The sequence below is a fragment of the Sinocyclocheilus rhinocerous genome, unplaced genomic scaffold, assembly GCF_001515625.1.
Source record: "Sinocyclocheilus rhinocerous isolate Xijiao unplaced genomic scaffold, SAMN03320098_v1.1 scaffold2110, whole genome shotgun sequence".
NCBI lineage: Eukaryota > Metazoa > Chordata > Actinopteri > Cypriniformes > Cyprinidae > Sinocyclocheilus > Sinocyclocheilus rhinocerous.
In genome coordinates, this window is record NW_015659947.1 from 127,425 (window position 1) to 153,580 (window position 26,156).

Genomic DNA, 26,156 nt, shown 5'->3' on the forward strand with positions numbered 1-26,156 from the left:
ATTGTCCTACCCTAACAAACCATACATCAATGGAAAGCTTATTTATTCAGATTTCATATGAAGTATAAATCTCAATTTTGACACGTAAGACTGGTTTTGTGGTCCAGGGTCACATATATGACTTTACATATGAATGCATTACTACACAGCTACATGTTTACCTTACTGTGCAGGAAACACTGAGCAGCCCATAAATGAAGATGAAAAGAAGCAAGCGGATGTGTTTATTTCTATTCAAGCGTTCCCTGCTCTGGTGGACGTCCCTAATGTGTTAGAGATCAGCAGGATCAGCTGTGGATCGCGTCATACAGCAGCCGTCAGCGGTGAGATCCAGATCTGATCACTGGAGCTTAAACTGGACTCGAGAATATACTAGTTGACATAAATGATTAAATGAACTCATTCTTATTTATTTGCAGGTACAGGGGATCTGTACACTTGGGGATGGGGTAAGAGTTTGCTTCGTTTTATAGAAATAAATCAATGCAAAACTCATCTACATCTTGGATGGCCTGAAGGTGAGCACATTCTCAGCAAATTTTAATTTTTGGGTGAACTCTGCTTTTAATTTCTTTCTTAAAAAAAACAACAACATACTGACCCCAAATTTTTGAAAGTTTGAATATGTTAATTATTTAAAAAAAAGTGCTAAAAGTTGCCTTTTCTCCGTCTGTGTCATATTATTAGGCCATTATGGACAACTGGGACATGGCACTGAAAATAGCACAGATGAGCCAACACTGGTGGATTACTTCGCTAGCCATCGAATGTGTGTTAAGGATGTTGTCTGTGGCTTATGGAACACTTTTGTGTCTGCTGTGCCAAAAGAACAACCTCCATCCCGACAGGAATAGACTGTTTCAGAGTGCCATATAAATACAGCGATGTCAAAGTCACAGAATTAGAGTTTATTAAATTAGGTACAAATATATGATTCAAAATACAGGATATAAAGTAGATTTCTTTTCTTTTAACAGAGTAAGTCAAATGTTTTTAAACATATAAATTGTAGAAATACTGAACAAGAATATACATTCACAATTAGGTCGCTACATTATTGACAGACCAAAGGCACAGGTGAAAATTCTGGACCGGAAAACAGCTTCCGTTCTGTGTAAACTTCACAACACAATCTTGAATGAACTGCAAAAGAACATTCTCAGTCAGTGAGGAGAAATCAGGAGAAATGCTGCCTTCAAGTCTTGGGAAGAAGACTTTTGAAACTTTGGGAAATTTCATAATTTTCTCACTTCTCAACAAAAACAGGACACTTTTTTCGCACTAACAAAAGTGCAAAAGATGTGAATTAGGTGTGTAATTGATGCTGTAAGCATTTTATAATTCTTGTGCTGTAATAAAGAATGATGAAAAATGTAATTTGGTCGTGTAAGCAAAATAAAATAAGTATTAGATGAAAAAATTAGAAATGTTGCCTTGGCAACTACCTTAAAGTAGAAAATAATAATAATTATAATTATAATACAATAAATTCAATTACTAAAACTGAAATAAAATAATTTAATAATGAAATTAATTAATAAACCTATATAGAAATATAAAGAGAAATAATAAAAATTACTAAAACTTAAACTAGAATGAAAACTGAAAAAAATAAAAGCTAATTCACAAAATTAATAAATACTGTTTTATATATATATATAGACACACATTAAAATAACTGCATAATCAGCTAAATGTGTCTGTCAAGTTGACGTACTACAATTAGAAACTAAATAACTTTTATAATTAAATTAATAAATAAAGCTATATAGATTTTAAAAATGAACAAATATTATTAGAATGTGAACAACTAAGAAAAATGCCAAAAGCACAAAACGAAATTACAAAAAATAAGCTAAAATGAAAACGTTGTGTGTGTGTGTGTGTGACCCTGGAGCACAAAACCAGTCATAAGGGCCAATTTTTCTTTAAAGTCGTCCAAATGAAGTTCTTAGCAATGCATATTACTAATCAAAAATTAAGTTTTGATATATTTACGGTAGGAAATTTACTAAATGTCTTCATGGAACATGATCTTTACTTAATATCCTAATGATTTTTGGCATAAAAGAAAAATCTATAATTCTGACCCATACAATGTATTTTTGGCTATTGCTACAAATATACCCCAGCGACTTAACACTGCTTTTGTGCTCCAGGGTCACACACACACACACACATATATACCGTATTGTCCCGAATATAAGACTATAATTTTTTCTTGGAAATACATCTGAAAAAACGCGGTCGTCTTATATTTAAAAAATGTATATTAAAATTAATTGTTGGTTGTTGTAAGTTATTAATGTTAGATGAAAAACTTAAACGAAAATGAGAAATGTTGTATTGGTAAATAAAATATGTTACGTTGAAGTACTGTAATAACAAACTGAAATAAAAATAACGCTAAATAGAAATATTTAAAATGTTGAACTGCAAATAAAATAAGTTTAAGTTAAAGTACTACAAATACTCAAATAAAACACTGAAATAAAAATAAAGCTAAATAGAAATTTAAAATGTTGAATTGCAAATAAAATAAGTTCAGGTTAAAGTACTACAAATACTAAAATAAAATACTGATATAAAAATTAAAGGTAAATAGAAATTCAAAATGTTGAATTGCAAATAAAATAAGTTTAGGTTAAAGTACTACAAATACTAAAATAAAATACTGATATAAAAATTAAAGGTAAATAGAAATTCAAAATGTTGAATTGCAAATAAAATAAGTTTAGGTTAAAGTACTACAAATACTAAAATAAAATACTGATATAAAAATTAAAGGTAAATAGAAATTCAAAATGTTGAATTGCAAATAAAATAAGTTTAGGTTAAAGTACTACAAATACTAAAATAAAATACTGATATAAAAATTAAAGGTAAATAGAAATTCAAAATGTTGAATTGCAAATAAAATAAGTTTAGGTTAAAGTACTACAAATACTAAAATAAAATACTGATATAAAAATTAAAGGTAAATAGAAATTCAAAATGTTGAATTGCAAATAAAATAAGTTTAGGTTAAAGTACTACAAATACTAAAATAAAATACTGATATAAAAATTAAAGGTAAATAGAAATTCAAAATGTTGAATTGCAAATAAAATAAGTTTAGGTTAAAGTACTACAAATACTAAAATAAAATACTGATATAAAAATTAAAGGTAAATAGAAATTCAAAATGTTGAATTGCAAATAAAATAAGTTTAGGTTAAAGTACTACAAATACTAAAATAAAATACTGATATAAAAATTAAAGGTAAATAGAAATTCAAAATGTTGAATTGCAAATAAAATAAGTTTAGGTTAAAGTACTACAAATACTAAAATAAAATACTGATATAAAAATTAAAGGTAAATAGAAATTCAAAATGTTGAATTGCAAATAAAATAAGTTTAGGTTAAAGTACTACAAATACTAAAATAAAATACTGATATAAAAATTAAAGGTAAATAGAAATTCAAAATGTTGAATTGCAAATAAAATAAGTTTAGGTTAAAGTACTACAAATACTAAAATAAAATACTGATATAAAAATTAAAGGTAAATAGAAATATTTAAAATGTTGAATTGGAAATAAAATAAGTTTAAGTACTACAAATACTAAAATAAAATAATGAAATAAAAATCAATTAAAGGTAAATAGAAATATTTAAAAACTAATAAAATGACAAAGCACTTTTTCAAATAAAAATTATAATGAAAAAATGTATAAGAGCGAATTCAAAATATCTATAGATACTATAACAGTATATAAATGATAAAATAACATTGCAATAAATCAGCTAAACGAGCCTGTCGAGTTTTATCGCTATTCCTCAAACTAATAAGAAACAAGCGAAACTGTACAGTCAATGTTCACAATTAAAACTTACGCAAAACATAACAGAAGATATTCTGAAAGTGTGTGCATATTAAGTTTAAATACATCATGACTGTACTTACAGTAGGATTTCTTGCTTTGTGAGAAATGTGAGCTCCTGTGTAAGCAAAAAATTAAAAATTATACATAAAAGCAACTCCTTGCCATATAGAATAATGAATAAATGTTCAATAAATGAACATATATTTCAATAATATTACATATGTGTCTGTCTCACCTGATATTCTGACAGAAGATCTTTCGGTAATTTGCTCGATGTTCCCCCCATTACCGAATGTTTTTGTTCAGCACAACTAGCACTTTCTACATAAAAGCAACTCCTTGCCATATAGAATAATGAACATATATTTCAATAATATTACATATGTGTCTGTCTCACCTGATATTCTGACAGAAGATCTTTCGGTAATTTGCTCGATGTTCCCCCCATTACCGAATGTTTTTGTTCAGCACAACTAGCACTTTCACTTTAAACTATAATAAAGTCGACTAATGTCACTATTGTTTCATAAAAACCAAGGCAAGCGGCTGAAGTTGTGATGTTTTTAGCCAACAGCATAAACAAACTTCAGTCGAAGGCAACGCGCTTCCGCTTCCGCTTTCTGGATGACACGTCAGTTACTATGGGAACAAACTTCCACTGTGCGAAGTCAACAATGGGGAATTTCTATTTAACTTTATTTATTTATTTATGTATTTATTTATTTAGTTAGTTAGTTTAGTTAGTTAGTTAATTAATTAGTAAGTTAGTTAGTTATACAAAGAAATAACGTTTAGTTATAAAAATTTTCAGTCTATTTTTACGTTTTATAACAAAAGGTCGAGAACCGTACTGATAACCAACGTGTATTTAATATCTAATTATTTCCTGTAGCATCTTACTCATTCTTATTGTTAGTTATAATGTAACTATGTTATATAATTATGCCGTATATTATTCTGACCAAATGTTTGGAAGGAAAAGACCTTAAATTATTAATTTAGCATCACGTTGCACTGACTTTGATCTGCAATTTGCTTATTATTTTAGAAGGTGGCATCATATCACAAAAAAATATCCACTGTTATGCCACTTATTTATTATGAAATAAGTAAATTATTTATTTACAACTTTAGGCTATTTATTTTAATTTATAACACTTACTATCCCTACACGTTCTCCATTTATTGGCAGTATAATAGAGAATCAGTGAAGTTCCTGTGTTAAACAAAAACATTTAAATTATTATAAATAAAAGCATAAATCTAAATAAAATCTGCTGCTCCCATTTGCTCTTTTTACATTGACTATCACTCTATATTGACGAATTAATACAATCAGATACAAGTGAAATATGGATATTTATTGGTAAACATCATACTTGTTTCGCATATTTCAGTTAATGTTATAAACCTAGCGAGCTAAGCCAGTAGTAGTGCTGACAGTGTCGTGTAAACAATTGAAGAACCGAAAAGCGGAGGAACAGACAAACCGAATCAATTGAGTGAGTCATTTACACTGGAACCGCTCCGATTGATTCAAACTCGTGACTTCGGTCATTCAGTTCAAGCGATTCACTAGCAAAAACCAGATCAAAATTCATTTTCGAATTTCGACATCGCTTGTAATGATTTTTAAAGGGGTCATATGATGCGATTTCAAGTTTTCCTTTCTCTTTGGAGTGTTACAAGCTGTTCGTGAATACATAGTGATGGGTGAAACGGAGCTTTTCGAAACACGAATCAGTTAACCATTGGGTCACAAAACGATTCACTGTTTCGAAGCGCTCCAATCGGATCGGGCATCGCGAATCATTTGATTCAGATCGGGACTTCCGAGTGGGTTCGTGAATCTTTTTTGCGAATTTTTTTTTTTTTTTGTATAACCACAGTTTTACTACAAATACCATGGTTAAACTATGGTTAGTGAATTTGTGGTTACCATGGTTTAACTTAGCAACCATGTTTTTTTTCACCTTAAGAAGACACATAGGATGAATATAGAGATGCAGTTTTCACTGCTTCGGATAGTTTCCATACTTGTCTAGATCAACTTTGAATAAAGAAAAGAGAGGTTTAGAGCCAGATTTTATGTGTATGTGAAATTTAGCTAGCAGGAAACACAAGTTATTTAGTCAAATAATCCAAAGAGAACATCTTCAAAATAATTAAATTTTAATTTTATTTTTTAATTTTAATTTTATTTTCTGGCCAAATAATATTTTCACATACAAACCCTCGATCCATTTTTTTGTCCTATAGGTGTCGCTGTGATGTTCTTCATTATGTGGACGCCTGTTCCTCCTCTTCCTCTCTCATACGTCAAAGAAACACGTAAAGGAGACAGACCTGATAATCAGTGTCTTTCATTCTCTGTTGTACATTGCCGTGGGTGCTGTTTATTTACTTAGAAATGTTATTTGATTATACATGCATGTGTTTTTGTTTTTCATTTCTCATTCATATGTTGCAAAACTTTGAAATCCTTCGTTTATTGCTTAATAACTTATTGAACCAAGTTTGGGTTTTTAAAATGACTTTGAATTTACTTTGCTTTATAAATGCAGCTTCGCAGCCAGAGTTAATCGAGCACAAAAGCTCTACAACAGCAACAAAAGACACTGATCACATTAAGTCCGCCATCTCTCCAGTTAAATCTGTGCGTAACTCGATCCCTCGAGTCCATCTCCTCCTCCTCCTCTCTTGTAAGACTGTCTTTCACATGGGATCCTTAGACACTACCGACACTGACGTCGAAACGTGGTTATGCATGCCAATGTAAAGCAAAACGATCTGATTTTAATAAGCTCTTACAAAACTAACTTAATGAAGTGAATCAGTTTGATCATACAGTATTTCTGAGGGTCGGTAAGATTTGTTATCTAATGCTTATCGAGGCTGCATTATTTAATCTTGTGAAATATTTTAACAAGTGGAAATGAACCCTCATTGCGTGACTGATTTGTTGATTTATTGATTAATAAGTTGTCATATTTATAATGCAATAAATCATTAGTTCAGAAATGATAAACACAAGATAGGCCTATGTAAGAATAGTCTGTATCCATTATTCATTTAATTAAAAAAATATTAAAATAAGAAAATACTGATTAAAGAAAAAGATGTTTGAATATTTTTTTATATGAAAAATATGAAAAAGAAATATTTTATGCAATTTTGTTTGTTGTTCGTATTCGCCATTGATTCAGCTTTAAATTATTTCTGGGGGTTCGTAAGATTTTCTCGTATATGCTCACCAATGCTGCATTTATTTGAATAAAAATACAGCAAAAACAGTAATATTGTGAAATATTATTACAATTTAAAATAACTGTTTTCTATGTGAATATATTGTAAAATGTAATTTATTTCTGCGATCAAAGCTGTATTTTCAGCATCATTACTCCAGTCTTCAGTGTCACATGATCTTCAGAAATCATTCTAATATGCTGATTTGCTGCTCAAGAAACATTTCTGATTATTATCGATATTTAAAACAGTTGAGCTGCTCTAGAGGAGACGTGTGAGATTACTGGACTCTTTTTCTAAATAGGAAAGACTTCAGCAAAAGTTTCCATTTGATCTCACTTCCATATAGGAGAAACAATTGAGAAATCAAAGAGATCTTATTTGTGATTTGTCTTTACGGGTCTATTTTTAAGAGTGTCTGAAGTATCCAAACACTTGCACCGTTCATGCGGATGGATGGAGTTTTTCTGTGCTCCGTTTGACTCTTAAAGCAGGACACTCTGTCTCCACGGCAACCAGGCATCCTTCAATGGTAAAATAAAATTAAAAATACAAAAAAAAAATTAATACAAATTAAATAAAATGAAAACAACTAAAATGCTTTTTTTCTTTTAGGAGTAGTCTGTAGTCATTTTAATTATTAAAAAAAAAAAAAAAAAAAAAAAATGTATGTGTGTGTTTAATGTGCATTGTTTGCATTGTTTCAATGTATGAAGTTTAAAGTAGTGCACAGTAGTTTTGTACTGATTGTAGTTTGTTGTTCAAAGACTGAAAGTTAAACTAGTAGTGAGAAATGTGTGTTAATTGCTGCATTCCTGGCTAAGAAGCGAGAGAGCGGATAGATATAGAGAGTAATTGAATAAGTGCTGCAAGTGATTTTAGCCAAGAGAACAATAGCTCTACTTCTCTGGACAGCTGAAAGTAGAGAGAGATATAAACAAAAGCATTTCAGTCAAGCTGTATAAGAAAAATCCAAATATATTTGATGGTTTAATAAGTTTTGTTGTCGTCTCAAGGCATGACTTCATAATTCATAAATTATGTCAGCGCCAAAAGAACTGAGAGTGTTGGACCTCCTGATCAATTTTAAATGAGTTTAAGTCATTTTATGTCTATATTTGGTATTTCTGAACAGAGCACATATTGTGAGTGGGATATTCCCATTTCTGTTGGCTTGTAGTGACTCACCCTCACGCTTTTATTTGTAACTGATATTTAGGGCTAAAATGTTTTTGTTTTCGCAACAAGGGATAAGAAATGCCCATAAACCCATAGTCTTTCCAATATGACACACAGAAGCAAACTTCAGTTCCACTTAAGTTGTCAGACTGCAGACATACAAAGACATATTGAGGCCCAAACAGAATCATCTTACTTATTTAATATGGTTTTTGGGCTGATTTTGGTTGGATTTAAACATAATTAAATGTACTACTTGCTCTATAGCTAAAACGTTATCAAAAGAGCCAAAGTATGTAATAAGCAATCCCAAAGTAGGCCTCATTCACATTTAAAAAAAAAATAAAAAAAACTAAATTACAACTGATTTATGTGTAATTCATAAAACTATTTGTATGCAAATTGTCAGATTTCAAAAGGGGTTTCACAAATTATTAACACAGAATTTTTTTCTCATATTTCATGAACGAAGCCCCAAGTCGAAACCTTTGTGAATTATGAGTTTTTTTTTAATTTTGGCTATCAGTTCTGAGTAATTGCCAGAGCCGAGTGTGTGTGTAGCAAAGGATTCTGGGTAGGAGCATTTGAATGCAGGCCTGTTTGATAGGGTGAGTTGTTTGGCTCTGGTCTCTGTCAGATGCAGTTAAAAAAAAAGGGTTTCACAAATTATTAACAGAATTTTTTCTCATATTTCATGAACGAAGCCCCAAGTCGAAACCTTTGTGAATGATGAGGTTTTTTTTTATTTTGGCTATCAGTTCTGAGTAATTGCCAGAGCCGAGTGTGTGTGTAGCAAAGGATTCTGGGTAGGAGCATTTGAATGCAGGCCTGTTTGATAGGGTGAGTTGTTTGGCTCTGGTCTGTGACTAATGGCTTACTCTAAATGACTCTAATAAATAGTCACGACTCACGAGGTCAAAGGATGAGTTCAGGGAAGAAAAACTGCAATTGAGTGAGCCAAGGAGAACATTTTTCTGCTTTGTCTGCTTTGTTTATTGGTGGTTTATTGGTTTTTAGTGATGCTTACCTGTAGAAAACACGTCTGGAGTTGTTTTTTTAGCATGTTGCTAAGGTGAACTGGGTGGTTGCTAGGGTGTTCTGGATGCTAAGTGGTTGTAGCAAAGGATTCTGGGTAGGAGCATTTGAATGCAGGCCTGTTTGATAGGGTGAGTTGTTTGGCTCTGGTCTGTGACTAATGGCTTACTCTAAATGACTCTAATAAATAGTCACGACTCACGAGGTCAAAGGATGAGTTCAGGGAAGAAAAACTGCAATTGAGTGAGCCAAGGAGAACATTTTTCTGCTTTGTCTGCTTTGTTTATTGGAAACCTTTGGAATTGAATGCAGAACTTGGTTTTTAGTGATGCTTACCTGTTTTTTTAGCATGTTGCTAGGGTGTTGCTAAGGTGAACTGGGTGGTTGCTAGGGTGTTCTGGATGCTAAGTGGTTGTTTAATGGCCTAAGTGAAAAGCATCCATCTTCAAGTGGTTTTTAGCATGCTCTTATACAGTTACTAAGGTGCTCTGAATGGTTGCGAGGCTGTTGCTATGGGGTTGCTAGGGTGTTCTGAATGGTTGCTAGGGCATTGCTAGGTGGATTGTAGGGTGTTCTGGTAGCTAAGTGGATGTTTAATGGCCTAAGTGAAAAGCATCCATCCTCAAGTGGTTTTTAGCATATACTTGCTAAACAATTGCTGTATACAGTTGCTAGGGTCTTCTGGGTGATTGCTTGGCTGTTGCTATGGGCTTGCCAGGGTGTTCTAGTGGGTTGCTAGGTGGATGCTAGGGTGTTCTGGGTGGTTGCTAGGGCATTGCTAGGTGGATGCTAGGGTGTTCTGGGTGGTTGCTAGGGTGTTATCCTCTAGGTTTTTTTTTAGCATGTTGCTAAGGTGTTCTGGGTGATTGCTTGGCCGTTGCTATGGGGTTGCTAGGGTGTTATGAATGGTTGCTAGGGCATTGCTAGGTGGATTGTAGGCTGTTTTGGTTGCTAAGTGGATGCTAAGTGGTTTTTAGCATGTTGCTATACAGTTGCTAGGGTGTTCTGGGTGATTGCTTGGCTGTTGCTATGGGGTTGCCAGGGTTTTCTAGTTGGTTGCTAGGTGGATGCTAGGGTGTTCTGGGTGGTTGCTAGGGCATTGCTAGGTGGATGCAGGGGTGTTCTGGGTGGTTTCTATGGTGTTATACAGTTGTCAGGGTGTTCTAAGTGGTTGCTAGGTGGATGCTAGGGTGTTCTGAGGGGTTGCTAGTGTGTTGCTAAGTGGTTGCTAGGGTATTCTGGTTGCTAAGTGGATGTTTAATGGCCTAAGTGAAAAGCGTCCATCCTCTAGTGGTTTTTAGCATGTTGCTATAAAGTTGCTAGGGTGTTCTGGGGGATTGCTTGGCTGTTGCTATGGGGTTGCCAGGGTGTTCTGGATAGTTGCTAGGGCATTGCTAGGTGGATGCTAGGATGTTCTGGGTGGTTTCTAGGGCATTGCTAGGTGGATGCTAGTGTGCTATGGGTTGTTGCTAGGGTGTTCTGGTTGCTGAGTGGTTGTTTTTATTTACCTAAGTGAAAAGAGTCCATCCTTAAGTGGTTTTTAGCATGGATGCTAGGGTGTTCTGTGTGGTTGTTAGGGAGTTCTGGATGGTTACTAGGGTGTTCTGGACGGTTATTAAGTGGTTGTTTATAAGTTAAAAGCATCCACCCTCTGTTCTCTTCTAGTCTCTGGATATTGCTTGAGTTCCTCCTTCAATATAATATTTTTTTTTTCACTTGTTATATCATCCACCAGGTTAAAATAGTTAGTCTGATCACTTAGTAAAGTAACAGCACACCTCTCCTCAACAAGACACATGATTTGAGGAATCATTAGTGTCAGGAGCACAAACTGAAATTTTGTTTTGCGGTTTGTTCATATCTCTAACTATAAGAATGAGCATTAGGATGAGTGATGCTTGACTTTGTGTGTCTGTGTTGGTGAGTATGTGAGCTTTGCATTTTTAGGCTGACAGTCTTTGTGTGTGACATGTGGTAACAGACATCTGTCTCTATTGTACTGTATTTGCAGAAGCTTCATACACATGTAAGTGCATCCTGCGACAGGCCAGATGCTTCATTCTAAGCATGATGTCTTTCTGTCAGCAAAACCCTACTAGCTTACAACATGAGTGCAACATTTGGGAATGTTTCTTTACTGCCATTATGACCTGAGCTCCGCTGAACCGCCGCTGACTATCTCCACGGCAACAGCTGTAGAATGCGCCCTGCGGTGCGTGTGAGGGAATTCTGGCTGCTCAGGATTCCGTGAGCTCCGGGGCTTTGTGTTGGAGTTTAAGGGAACGGACCACAGATGCTGTGATTACTGACCTCCACCCCTTCTCCTCCTTCCTGTCTTTCTCCTCTGTAACCCTTCTTCTTTTATAACTCTTGAGATTCCAGCCCCCACTCTTTAAGGAGCCGTGCCTGCAAGCTGTCGCTCCGATGCCATCTACGTCAAGGTTCAGTGGTTTTTGTAGCACTCAAGAAGAGAAATACAGAGCAGACTTCAAGGTTGTAACAGCTAGATGAAGGGTTTCAGGAGCTTTTCCAGTAAGTGTTTAGCCAAATGCACCACCAGTTTGAAGGTAGAGTTCACCTAAAAATGGAAGTTGTGTCATTGTTTACTCATCCTAATGTTATTCCAAGTTTTTAAGAATATTACAGTCTGCTAAGCTACAAAATGACAAAGATAGTCCACTATATTCCAAGCCCTCTGAAGTTGTATGCTAACTTTGTGTGAGGAACAGTCCAAAGTTTAAGTTGTTATACATCAGAGGTCTCAAATCTCACTTGTACTTCCTTATGTTTAAACCTACTTTGCTGTAACCCCATGTGAGAAGCAACAACCAATGGCATTTAAATCTGGTGCAACGCTTCATGCAAAGTATTTAAATGTAAGTTAGCAATGAAAACTTTGGTCTGTTCCTCACAGAAAGTTATGACTTCAGAAGACTTGGAAATATAGTGCATGATTTGCATGGACTTTTATGAGGTTCATAGGCCATGGTCACAGTACATGTTTATACAACATAATGTATAATATCTCCTTTCGTGTTTGACAGAAGAAAGAAATGGGTTTGGAATGACATGAGGGTGAGTAAATAGTGACATAATAAAATTTTTGGGGTGGACCTACTTTGTTCAGAGGACAATCATAAAAAGAAGAAACTGACTCAAAAGATGCACTTCATTTCATCCATCAATCATTAGAATGATCAATTGGCATTCCTCAGTGAACTTTGTCTTTATGTCTTAATGGCCAATCTACAGATTAGGACATGTGATTCGTGCGAAGGCAAGGGACGAGATGTGGAAGTGTCATAGAGTTTGAAAATGACAGTGAGGAACAAGAAGGAAATAAAAAGGATAATGTGGGTGAGGCTGAGTAAAACAATCCATTCTTCCCCATCTGGAACGTGGGAAGTTTCTTCTTCCTCCCCTAGCGTGGGTGGTTTAAAATACCTCTTTACCTTCTAAAACACTTTAATACTGCCTTCTTTCCTTCTCTCGCTCGCTCTTTCGCTGCTTTGCACACATCCAATCTGCAACCAATTACAGCTCTTCGGAACCAGCAAACCATCCAAGATCCTTTCATACGTTTTGCGTCAACGTTCACCAATTCATTGAACTCTTGGAGTGAAGCGTCAAGCTTCTTGTTACTGCATTTCTTACTGGTCAAGCATTGTCATGCAACACTCAAGTCTTTCAACTTTGCACCCTCTTCGCTATCAACTTTTAAAAAGGGAGGACTCTACAGTATTTTGGTGCTAATTTGTTGATCATTTGGTAGAATCTATTCAAGTTTGACAGATGCCAACTTGGACAGGTTGTGTAACATGCCTCCATTCTTAAAAACAATGAACAAACTACTCAAAGTGCAAGGAAATAAGACCCAGAATTAACGGATCCGGTGACTACTTGATGTCTAATGTAAAATGTGGTTTCTAATGGAACACCAGTTGAGATCCTCTTCTGTTGAAAGACGTATAAATTAATGGCTTGTAATTGCTTGGATGTGAGTACGTTAGAACTCAGTCTAACCTGTTTGGCACACCAAACCTGCCATGTTTGCTCTTAAATGGAAGGGTATCATTAAGTCATTTGTTTTACATTCAACGTGACTGACAAGTTCATGTTTTTCCTGAGCATCAAAGCTCTTTTTACCTGTCAGAGATGTTTCAGGTAATGCGAGTTATGCAATTTGTACGTCTGTGCAGGTGGAGACACACCTGGCTGAGATTTCGCACAATGCTTTAGTTGTTACAGTCGCGCTCAAACACACTGCCTGGTATGTACATGCACAGCCTTGGTAACTAATCATATATCAGGTTCTCACTTCAGAAGAATACCCTTTCTGCAAATCTGCTTTTTTTTGTTGAGGGGAAACATCTTGTTTGAGTCCTTAGAATGACAGGGTCATGTCTAGACGGTACTTTTGTTGTGCAGAAAGTCTTGGGAGATTCACATGCAAATTCTTATTATATTGTTTTTATGTGGAGACCTGCAGCAACCCTAACTCTGGCCTTAAGTTTTGTTGCAGCAAATGCGAATATCAAGAGTTTCACAATGAGTTTTACCTTTTAGACACGACTTATTTCAGGACCTTGTAGAAGGTAAGATGTTTGTGTTGGGAATGTTGCAGCGGAACATTAGCAAATTGTAACTGGAGGCAAAGTTGCGGAAAAAATTGGCAGGAGTGGTTTGGATAACTGATCTCATACTAACCAACTTGGCTCTCAAAGAGCATTCTGTGAAATGTGCACAAACCCTTTTTGAATACTAATGCCTGTCCTTCCACGCCAGGGAACAATCCTACCCTGAAAATCATGGAAATATTTGAGCTCTAACACCCGGTGATGCATTAAAGCTCAGGTTTGCAGAGGAACATGCAGTTTCCCAGTTTCTAGATCTTCTGGAGTTCTTGTATTACAAGGGAAAACCACAGAATTTCCGAAGACTGTTCTTTTTCTGGGAGTCATGTGGCTGAGCTTCTGTTTTTGTCCCTGTCTGTTGAAAAACTTGTATCTTTAAACTTGGAAAATTTCATAGGAAGGATGAGGTCATTGAGAGGTCATCATGTTTGGTCCGATCATGATGAGACAATGCATTTTAACAGAATGTCTTTCTCTCCCAGAGCTGTGAAGTATCTTGAGAATGCAGAATGAAGATAGAGATGACTTTTGGTGGCCGTGGTTTTTGGAAGATTTAGAATCTTTACCAAGAGTCCGCTTGAAATGGATATCCATTTCAGTAAAATACAGTAGAAGTGTTCCATTTCTGGCTGATCTGAACGCAGTTGTCTCAGTCTCCAAAAGGAATTACAATACTAATCTTTGATCTAGGTGGTAGTCCTCGATCAGTGCAACTCATGGTGGCCCCCATGCTCACATAACGCAACTTTTTCTCTGCTCTTGGTTGACTCGAAGCCAGATCTCCAGTTACACTTCCTGTTTTCCCTCACGCTTATGTGGTTCTGCCTGACCATTCCCACTGGCCCTACGCGCCTCAGCGCAGACAGATTCCTACAATTCCCTGTGCTATTCCCATCGGAGCACTGCATGGCGAGAGCTTGGGAAAGTCCTCTTCCGGAGTCAACGATCCACCAAGCAACAGAGCGTTTTGTTTCTCTCTCCTCCTCTCCTCTCTCTTTCCCTTTTTTTTTGCCCTCAGCTCACTCTCAAAATCAACATTTCCAGAGTGAATGTAAACCAAACCGCCAGAGTGATGGAGTCTAAATGAAGGTCTGAAAGTTTTCACGACCTTCAGTAACATTCCAAGGAACGCATACATTGGTTTTCCTCTTCAGATCAAAATCAGATGGGCTCCTCCATGATTTGTGCCTTAAAGGATATTTATTGCGACATCTTTAATATATAATTTTTCTTCTTCTAGATAGGTATACGATGAAATGGAGCAACAATGGAGACTCCTCTGGTTTTTAGAGTCTCAAACTCTTCTCAGCTTTGCCAAGCTACTAAAATCTGTAACTTAAACACTGAAACACTGAAGCATAACTCAAATCTTTTGGTCTTAAGTCATATGGAGATCTCTGACATTTCATTGCAGGCTTCTTGGCAATCCTGATCACAGTTTGAGACATTGCGATCTCTCTTGAGTCTTTAGAGGAGACACGTGTGAGATAACTGGGGTCTTTTTTAAGAGAAACAGAAAAGTGAAAGTCACTTTGCTGACTAGGAGGAACAGTTAAGACATTAAAGAGATCTCATTGGTGATATTTCTTTCCTGGGGGAATATGATCAAACCGACTCACTTAAATTATATCAACATTTGATTGCAGACTATAATATCTTGGCAAATCTGAGCACATCATAAGACATTGTTGAGATCTCTTTTAAAACCCCAGAGAATACACATGTGTGATTACTGGGGTCTCCCTTCCTGTGTTATCTGTCCGAGATGTCGCCCCTTAACTAACTCTTGCATAACAAGAAAATAACATTTTGTCATGCCGTTTTCTCCCTTGAGGTCTCCGGGGCCTAAAGTGTCGCGTGGTTGGTCATGTGGTTCTGTCTTAAAACCGTAATTACAGCTTCCACGGTTTCAATGTGCTCATTTTACTCAAGCATATGTAAACAGCCATCATCATCCTCCACGTCCCGGAAGAATATCATTAACAATAATTCATTTGAACGTTATTGTAATGTTTAACAATTCCGACACCACAACAACAGGGAACATAGCTGTGATTCAAATGCACAACAATTCACAGTGAGATTATATTTGGAAGGCACTGATAGCCCTGTTGAAAAAACCAGCATATGCTGGTTAGGTATGTTTTGAAGCATGGCAACTGGTTTGATCTGGTTTAAACTGGTCCTTAGTTGGTCATGAGCTGGTTTAAGCTGGTCCTGAGCTGGAGCTAGTTGCTTAGGACCAGCTTAGGACCAGCACATGACCATCTTAAACCAGCTTATGACCAACTAAGGACCAGCTCAAACCAGCTGCCATGCTTCAAAACATACCTAACCAGCATTTGCTGTTTTTTTTTCAACAGGTAGGGTGCACAAACATACATGAATGAATTGTTTGCTGTATCCTCTGCACTTCCTGTCTCATTCTGTGGCCGGCCTAGAATTGTTCCTGTCTGAAGCTTTTCCTCTCCCACAGAGGATTACAATGCAGAGCAGTAAATGTAATATGTAGTGCCCCAGTCTCTCTCTCTCTGTGTGTGTGTGTGTGTGTGTGTGTGTGTGTTTGTATACACATATGTGTACATGAGTGGATGTGTGTGTGATCTGGAAAAGAACAACATAGAAATAAATTTGTCATTTTTTAAAAAGGAACATGTGATTAAAAACTGGGGAAAGGGTGGTGATTTACCTGAGGAAACATCACTGCCATGATGCGGGGGGGGGTTGCCAGGGCGTTGCTATGTGGTTGTTAAGGTTTTTGGTACAATGCTGTGTGGTTACTAGTATGTTTTGGGATGGTTGCTATGTTGTTGCTGAGTAGTTGCCAGTGTGTTGTTAGGGTTTAAAGGGTTGTTAGTTAAGATGTTAGTTTTTGTTTAAGGTTTAAGATTTTCAGGGTGTTTTGGGGGGTTGCCATGACGTTGCTAGGGTGTTATGAGTGGTTGCCAAGGCATTGATATTGGTTATTAAAAACTGGGGAAAGGTTGGTGATTTACCTGAGGAAATGCCACTGCTATGATGCAAGAAAATTAGGGGAGGTTACCAGGGTGTTGCTCTGTGGTTGTTAATGTTGTCAGTACAATGCTGTGTGGTTACTAGTTTGTATTGGGTGGTTTCTATGCAGTTGCTAGGTGGTTGCCAGGGTGTTGTTAGGGTTTAATGCTGGGGTGTCAATAGTGGTTGCAGTTGCTAGTGTGATTTGGATGGTTGCTATGCTGTTACTAGGTGGTTTCTAGTGTGTAATGAGTGGTTGCCAGGCTGTTGTTAGGGTTTAATGTGCTGTTGCCGGGCTGTTGTTGTGGAGTTATGGTTGATCGCTAGGTTGTTGCTATGTGGCTGCTAACGTTTTCAGCACATTGCTGTGTAATTACTAGGGTGTTTGGGATGGTTGTTGTTTTGTTGCTGAGTGGTTCCCAGGGTGTTGTTAGGGTGTAATGGGTTGTTTCCATGGCGTTGCTAGGGTGTTATGGGTGGTTGGTTATGTATAATGTGTTGTTATATGTTTAAGGTTTGCAGCATTATTCTAAGCGGTTTCCAGGGTGTTATGGGTGGTTGCCAAGGCATTGCTATGTGGTTGTTAGGGTTTTTTGTGGATGCTATGGAATCTCCGCAGATTTCTGCATAAAATATATTCATATATTTAAACTATTTCTAAATATTTTGGTTAATTTGCTATACTTTCAGCTACCATTAAGAACTTAGTGCTCTCTGCGTCATTTAACACATTTTACCTTAAAAAGACCCTGGAAAACGGCTTCCTTTTGAAACAGGAACATATTTGTTGGGACATATTCAGGGGGTTGTCTGTTTAGTTTTTGTTTTGTTTTGTTTAAGGCACAAAAAATTTGAAATTCTTTTGCAAAGAAGAATGCAAGTTTTTACTCCAAAATCAGTGCAAACAAACAGATGTTTGCAGATTCATGCTCATGCTGTTTTACTAAGTTCCTGAAAGTAGTTTTTGTCACTGTCTTGCTTCCTTAATTAGCAAGTATCTGAGTTATTTGGCAGATTTACTGAGTCTGTTCCGGTTTGTGTCAGCAGAATCTAAACCTACAAACAGGAAAGACAGAGAACAAAGAGTAAACGTGTTTGCGCTTTGGCTTCGGTCTCTCAATATCAGTGACGGCCAAGCTGTCCTCTCTCGGTGGAAATCACACATCTATCTCGCTGTTTCTGAGAAGTGCAGAGAGCATGATGTCATCGGTTTGAGGGCCCTCAGGGCCGCAGCCGAGTGAAAGCTTTATGAGAACCAGCTGTGAGGAGGAGGAGAAACACAGAGTTAAAGCTGGCTCTCCTCAACATCTCGGTCACTGGAGTGCTGAACACCAGCGTTCGGCGCAGATACGTGACACATCACAGACTGAAAAACATTCCATTAAGAGCGATTTCATCACTGCACTACATGCAAAACATAAAACGATAAAAATATGTCATTATTTATTCATCCTCATGTTGTTCCAAATGACTTTCATTCTTCTGTGGAACACAAAAGAGTACATTTTAATTATGCACTGGTCACTTTTTTACATGCATTAAAGGTATAAGCTTTCAAAACTTTGCAAAAGTATAAGAAGAGTCATGCAATGCGTTTATAATGCTTTTTTTGTCTGTTGTAGCTCAACATCCACTCATGAAAAACAGCTTCTCAAACATTCAGCCTTACATCTCATTTTGTCTTCTCCTGAAGAAAGCAAGTCATGAAGGTTTGGATGGAACAACATGAGAGTGAGTGAATGATGACAGTTCAAGTGTATTTTTGAACACGATCCCTTTCATTGAGCACTAAGACCTGTGTTTGTAAGTTACCATGCAAGATTCTGGTACGCTCCCGCTGATGTCACATAGGAAAACTGCGGATTTGACCTGCCCTTTGTGAATCTGACCCTTTGTTTGCATGTGTGTGTTCATGAATACGTGCGGCATGTCCCATATGAAACCCTCCTACAATCCGGCTCCGCTGCAGGGTTTGGCTCACTAGGCTTGATCAGAGCGAGAGAGAATGACAGAGAAAAAAAAAAGATAAGATTTATAGCTAAACGCAGATGGTCTTCTATTTGCACTAGGTCGCCTCACACACACTCACTTTTTACACATCGTTCCACTAATATAATGCTGTTATGTACAATAAATGTGACGAATCTACATTCTTTTGCTGAATCCAAGGGGATTTGAATAACTGGGAAGTTGGGAAGTTAATAACTGCTCCACACACAAACACTTATACTTGTGCCAACTTCCTATTAGCTTCTATTGTTCTTAATTCAAGTTAATTATTAGTGTTTTCAAAAAACCACATGCATTTCTTTTTGCAGTTAACAAATTTTCCAGCTTTGCAGTCTTTTGCAGGATTTTATTGCATCATCATTTTGACTCCATACTGACATATTTCAGAATGCAATGATGTACAAAAAAGTTAAAAAGCCTTTGCATTCACATACACGCGTAGAATACAGAATTATAATTATTATTGTTTTGCAAGGGGATAGATTCATTTAAAAGAGTCATTTTAAATTTAATCAGGTTAAATTTGTATAATACAAATAGTAATAATAATCATCATTATTTCTATTATTATTATTGTTAATAAATACAATTTAAATTTTATTTATATTTATGTATTTAAAATTGCAATTACTATTTATTTTATTTGACACATTATTCACAGCCCTTACAGACACTTTTTGGCATCTTGAGATTTTAATTAGTGCATTATTTGTGCATTTCTAAACATTTTGGTTGGTTTAATAGTTCATAAGTGTAACAAAACAAGCACACAAACCATCTGTAACTGACATGTTTACTCTGCAGCAGTTATGGCACACACTAAAAGCTTTTCTGGTCTGCCGGAAAGAACCTTTTTCTGCATTCTTTAACTTAATAAGCGCAGATTGTGTCCGCTCTTCCTCTGTATCTGCTCTGTGTGTCTCTGGAATGATAAAGATCTGCTGTTTGGGGCTGTTAGTCGCTTGCATAACATTACTGATGGGTTCTGATGGCCTTAGCCCAACCTTCACCATCCTTCACTCATATGACCTCCTAATAGCATTGTATACTAAGAATCTAAGTGTCTTAAATGTTTGTCAGTACTGCATGTCCCTCAGAAGTGACCTCTGATATTTCAAATGCTTCTCCTGAGAAAGAGACCCCAGGAATCTTGCATGTGTATGTTTGATTTAATCCTCTTTCTGTTCAGAATAATGAACTTCCTGTCATCCAATCAGCTGATGGGCATCAGGTCAGGGGGACGGACAAGTAAGGGGTCAAAAGGTCCTTCGGGTCATATGGAGTTTTTTATTGGCCAGGAACAGATGGCTCACTTTCTCCATGTCACGCTTTATCTCACTGGAGTCACGTTTAACAATAGTGAAGAGAACAAAGACACTGAAAAGACCCTAAAATTAAGGTTATAAACAGCAACTGTCAGATTTACTGTTTGTGGCTATCAGGATGAGTTGGTTTTTAGTGGCGTGTACTAAGTTTCTATTGTTCATACTTAAGGTCAGTGATCTGAACAAACCCCTAATCTCTTCAAATCATATAGCTTGTTCATGCAGATGTAAAACAATGTTTAAATGCTATTTAACACCTGCTTATGACCTGCTATAAATTATTGCTCTACATTTTACACCATGCTCAAACTTTGGCTCTTCATTTTCATTTCTCTCTCTCTTTGCATTTTCAGAAAAAGAAAGATGGGGGGGAGGGAGGAGAGGGGAGCGCTGATGTTGCTCCGCAAACATGTGACGCCACACACACACACACACACACACACACACACACACACACACACACACACACACACACACACACACACACACACAGACACAGACACACACACACACACACACACACACACACACAGACAGCTGAAAATCATTTAGGACTGCGGCCGAGAGCAAGAGAGAGAGAACAAACTAAAAAAAGATAGAAGCAAAAGAAAGATAGATGGACTGATGAATAGATTTTTTTTTCTTGTTTGGGAAATTTAGACCTGTACCATGGTAATACATTGTTTTTATAGATATAAGCTAATGCCCTAAGGGAGGCTATCCATGTACCATATTATAATAATAATAATAATAATGATACATTTACATAATAAAAGTTAATTTAAATAATTTAATTTAAATGATTTTGTTTTAATAATAATGATAATAATAATAATAATAATAATTTTACATATTAATTTTATTTGTATTTTATTCATTTATTTGATCCTATGTGGGAAATTTAGACATGTACCATGGTAATACTTTGTCTATCAGAGTACCATGTAATATAATAATAATAATAATAATAATAATAATAATTTTACTTAAATAATAATTTAAATTATTTTGTTTTGACGTCTAGTGATGAAGTGCAGAGTCACTCTGGCTTGTGCCTGTGCATATATATAATTTTAGTTTTTGCTTTTTTCTACTTTATTTTAATTATTAATTTTAATTTACAGTTTTATTCAGTTATTTTATCCTATGTGGGAAATTTAGACATGTGCATGGCAATACTTTGTTTTATAGATAAACGATAAGACCCTTAATGTAGGACATCTATCAGATTACCATTAATATTAATATTAAATCCAATTGAACGTTAATGATTTTGTTTTATGTAATTTTTATACATATTTATTTTATTATACTTTAATCTCCTCTGGCAGTCAGGCCTTCTGCAGTTTAATAACAGCAGTTTTAGATGGTTATATTAAATGCTAATCAAAATAAGAGGGCTCACCACACCAAAGTGTGAAACTCCACAGCACAACAACGCTCTCATTATTGCTCTTGGCCGACACTCAGAAAAACAGGTGATGATGCCAAGGAATACTCGCCCACAGATAGATCTACACACTGAGTACCACTGGAGCCCAACGACACACCAGAGGCCTAATCGCCGACACAAGGCAACGTGGAAGTCTCGAAATAGCACAATTTGGTAACCTTTACGTCATCTGAGCTAGAGAGGAAGGTTTTTACGGCCGGCTCCAGTGGTGGCAGAATGCTGGGAATGTGGGTTAATCGTTGAGCTCTTGCACATGTGGAATGGCGCTCGCCGAACATGGAAACAGATGGGGTTCGTTTATGTTGCACCCCCGCTTGTGTCCCGTGGACATTGTCATACTTCCGTTTGGCAGAACAAAAAGAACAGACGCACACGTACACGCTCGACAATCCTCTCCAAATGTGCTGGTTAAGTGGTAACACCTGTGGCGAGGGTCAAGATTGCTTGAAAACAGACCTGGCTGCTTAGCAAGTTCTTTACTGGGTGGTTGATAATTACTGGCTCCTTTTAAAACACAGAGCAGAGAGAAATAAGAGGTCGCAGGTCACATCAAGTCAAGAATCCTTGTTTTTTCCCATTTTTCTTGTCTGTTTGGTCTCCTTCTTTTGAATATTTTGAACCTGTAGTATTACACACATGATTTTAAGGGGTAACAGGGCAGGACAAGTTACACTGAAGCTTAGTATTCCGTCTTAACCATTTGTTCAGATCACTAACCCTTACTATAAGCAACAGTAATAATGATGATTACCTAAATGAAGCAAAATAGGGATTGTTTGCTTCAGATGTGTATCTCTATGTAACTACAGTAACTCTCCGACTATAGTCTTTTGTGTTTGGGTTGTGAGTCATTCAGCCTCCAGGGCTGAGTCCACTCCTGTGTCATGAGGATTTTGCTGTTTGATTAACAGATGACTGTTGTAAATGTCCAGTATTTCTTAAAACCACATGGAATGTGAAAAATACTGTCGTATCAGATGCTAAAACCATGCTGCTTCGATGTTTACTATGGTGTTTAATGAATGCCGTATTCATATAGCATGATATGTGCATGGTAATTTTAAAGAATACCTTGATAGTACAATTGCATATGTCCATTAAACCATGGTTTTACCATGATAATTGTTCAAAAAACGTATATTTATGTCTGTTTGTGTGTGTAGGATGCCGTCTGCTAGCACCATGACTGGCGGGAGAGCACTGCTGCTCTGTACAAACACAGAGGACTGCATCTACCAATCAGCAAACGGGTATGTACAACTAAGTGACTGAGTCTCCTTTAATTTCCTGCTAATTTGTTGTTTTACGCATGTAATTTCTGCAGCCCTAGTGTTTCAACAACTGACAAGGTCTGTGTCCTACTATAGGTGTTATTACCTAATATAGGTGGTATTCCAGCAATTTCTTTACTGTTTTCTTAGGATGACTTGCTTATGTTGAAGTGTTTCTATTTGGAAGTTGCTTTGGATGAAAGTGTCTGCTAAATTAATAACCTAGATGTTTTTGTAAGTTCATAAGAACTTTTAGTCCATGCTTAAGAAGTTTCCCGGCAAACAGACTGTGCCACGTCCCTCATTCACTATGGTATTAAAAATAAACCTGTCCAGTAACGTTAACACTGATAGACTTCATAAACATCCGCAGGTGGGATATTAAGGATGATTTTGGGACAAGCCTAACTGTGAAAGTTATTTTTACTGAAAGCTAATTAAACTCCTTTGGAACTGCCAACCCTTGGTGGTTTGGAATGCCACAGTGTGTTAGTACAAGCTTTAAAACCTGCAGAAAAATGGGCGAAATGAGCGAGCTCATTTTAATGAAGTCTTGTCGGTAAAGTGAGTATCTTCAGCCAGATCCTGAGCAAACATGGTCAAAGCAGAGAGAGCTCTGCTATCATCAAGTGCTATTTCCTCGGCTTACAATGTCCTCAACCCTGTTAGCTCATCTTGATGAGGAGACTTTGGCTTTTATCCTTGCTGATGATGGATGATGTACTATCCAAGAGTTTGAGCAGGCCTATTCCTAAAGGCAACGAGAAAGATCAATCACATATTTTGTCCTACACACTCGTTATTTTCCTCTTTCCTAACTCCTCTCACCCCCTGTCTCTCCCTCGTTCCCTATTTCTCTCGCTTCTTTTCTTCGGATTTTTGGAGCTTGACCTACTTTTTTCTCTTGGCAGCCTTGAGCTTCATGAAATGAGATGCATTAGCCAGAAAGAAAGAAAAAAAATAACATGCCAAAAGAAAGTTGTTGAAAGCTTATTTGAATTTTCTGAGAGCCAATAGTTTGTATTTGAAAAGTGGAATCACTGTTTGGAGGCATACTGGGGAAGATATTCTCCTCTGAAACTCTGTGAAGCTTAGCATACACACAAAGTTTGTAGATTCACATTTCCTCTGTTTGTTTGTTGGCGCAGTGTCATTGGATGGAATCCAAAGTTGTGTTTATGAGCCAGTTAATGAAAGAAAAATGCACGACTGTCACTTGAACTTTGCCCTATTGGTGGAAACTCGTTTGGTCAAACATTCACAGAGGAGTTTTGTTTTCAGGTGGACTTGAGGCAAAATCATAACCTTCAATTCGATGTGCTGATGGTGATTCACTTGTGCAGTGAAAGGCTTGTGTTTTTTGTCCACAGAAAAAAGAAACAAACTGCCTGCAAGTCCATCTGCATCTCATTTGAATTTTACATTTACAAAGTCATTTTAATTCATTGTACCATTAAAAGTCTAGACAACGCAATTAATACCAATGTGGAAACTTTGAACACTTTTGGTTCATGCTGAATACTGACTGTAATTTGGTGGTTGTGTGAGATTAGTTGGTAATTGGTAATTCTGAAAATGTCATTTTGAATGAACGATGCTTTGAAATGTGAACTTTAAATGCACAGACTCTATAATTGCTGTCTAATCACTTAATGAGTGTCAGACACTCTTGATGTCTTTAGCATCTTTCCTGTGGTCTCTTCAGGCTCCACTGCTGCGGATTGAAGCTTGACCAAGCCCAATCTGTGGTGCTTCAGCGTCCAGACCTGTGTGGGGTCAGGGACAGTCTCTCGTCTCTGAGCAACCTCAGCCGAAGCCCAGGAGACACCATCATGCTCGCCCACAAGAGTCCCTCCAATCCTCGGCCCATTGAAAATGGCCTGGGTGGTTGCAGCAAGTCTCCCAAGACTCCCTTAGGACTTAAAAGCACTGCCAGCATTCGGGACAAGATATCCCAATGGGAAGGTAAAACAGAGACCACCGGGTCAAACACCCAAACAGCGGGACTGAAGGAGACTGAAAGTGGAAAGAAGACGTTACAGCCGGAAGTGCAGAGGAAAGACAGTAAGCGACTTTCCAACTGGGAGAGACAGAACTGTGGCAAAGAGAACGGGAGTAAGTTTGGAGAACCTTTGCACATTTCTGAGGGACTTGTGAAGGAAAAGGAATGGATTTTGGACAAAGCCCCATTGGGGAGAACATCAGAAACTGGTCAGGACAAAAAGTTGGTGTTGACGCACATTAAAAAACTTGAGCAAGCGATGAAGGAGACTCCTTCCAAATCATCCTTGTCTATGCCAGGCAATTACTTCTGCCCAGCTTCCAAAGAGGAGCAGGAAGAAGCAGAGAAGAGGGCCGCAGAGCCAATCTTTGGGACTCTGGATGTTGTGAGATCCGGCAGCCGTATTCGAAGTCAGGACTCCGAGAACGTCTACAGTGAACCTGGAGCTCCTTCCATTAACCCTTTGCCAAAACCCCAAAGAACATTTCAACACCACACGCAGACAAACAACTCTGCGGCCAATCACGGTTTCGTCAAGGGTAAACGAAATCTTCCCCCTTTACCTTCCATACCTCCCCCACCCCTTCCATCCTGTCCTCCACCACAAGGGGTCTGTAGAAGACCTTCCGGACGAGCTCGAGACACTAATAACAGGTAAGAAGACTGATATTTGATGCCAGTGTCACTTTAAGAATGAGCTGAAGGACTGGATTGCATCTGGTGCATTTGTACCTCACTTGGGTATCTAACCAATAACAAAGTCCTTTTAGTAAGCAAGCCAGTCTACTTGGTGGCCATCTTTGTGTCGTCTCTGGGCACCTACTTTCAGTTTTGCACAACTGGTACAACTCCTATCTATTTGAAATGGAAGGACTGAATACTCCAAAAGTGTTGGCCAAGTCACCAATACAGTTCGACCAAAATGGTATCATAAATTCAAGTCAACACAACACAAGTCAAGCTAATTCAATCATGTGCGTAGAGACCAGGCAATGCCTTTGCCAATTTTCATGTAGCTTGTCTACTCCTTCCCTTACGAAAAAGAAGTCTATTCAAGTGTGCTATTAGTATACTTCTTTTAAACTAAAAAATAGGAAAGTATACGTATAGTCTACTTTTTATGTACTTCTCCGAAATA

General features: G+C 37.0%; 2 protein-coding genes across 2 annotated transcripts in view; both read left to right on the plus strand.

Annotated features, from left to right (window-relative positions):
* The window catches only part of LOC107724647 (RCC1 domain-containing protein 1), a 6,542-nt gene extending 5,150 nt beyond the window's left edge, over nt 1-1,392 (plus strand). Inside the window, exons 6-8 of the mRNA XM_016533650.1 lie at nt 174-323; nt 420-449; nt 688-1,392. Of these exons, the coding sequence (XP_016389136.1) occupies nt 174-323; nt 420-449; nt 688-854 (347 nt within the window). The 3' untranslated portion in view covers nt 855-1,392. The remainder of the gene's footprint in view (nt 1-173; nt 324-419; nt 450-687) is intronic.
* Nucleotides 1,393-18,583: 17,191 nt separating this feature from the next.
* LOC107724656 (DENN domain-containing protein 2A-like) overlaps nt 18,584-26,156 on the plus strand; it is a 23,516-nt gene continuing 15,943 nt past the window's right edge. The window contains exons 1-3 of the mRNA XM_016533663.1: nt 18,584-18,688; nt 22,909-22,995; nt 24,722-25,672. Coding sequence (XP_016389149.1) covers nt 22,910-22,995; nt 24,722-25,672 — 1,037 coding nt within the window. The 5' untranslated portion in view covers nt 18,584-18,688; nt 22,909. The remainder of the gene's footprint in view (nt 18,689-22,908; nt 22,996-24,721; nt 25,673-26,156) is intronic.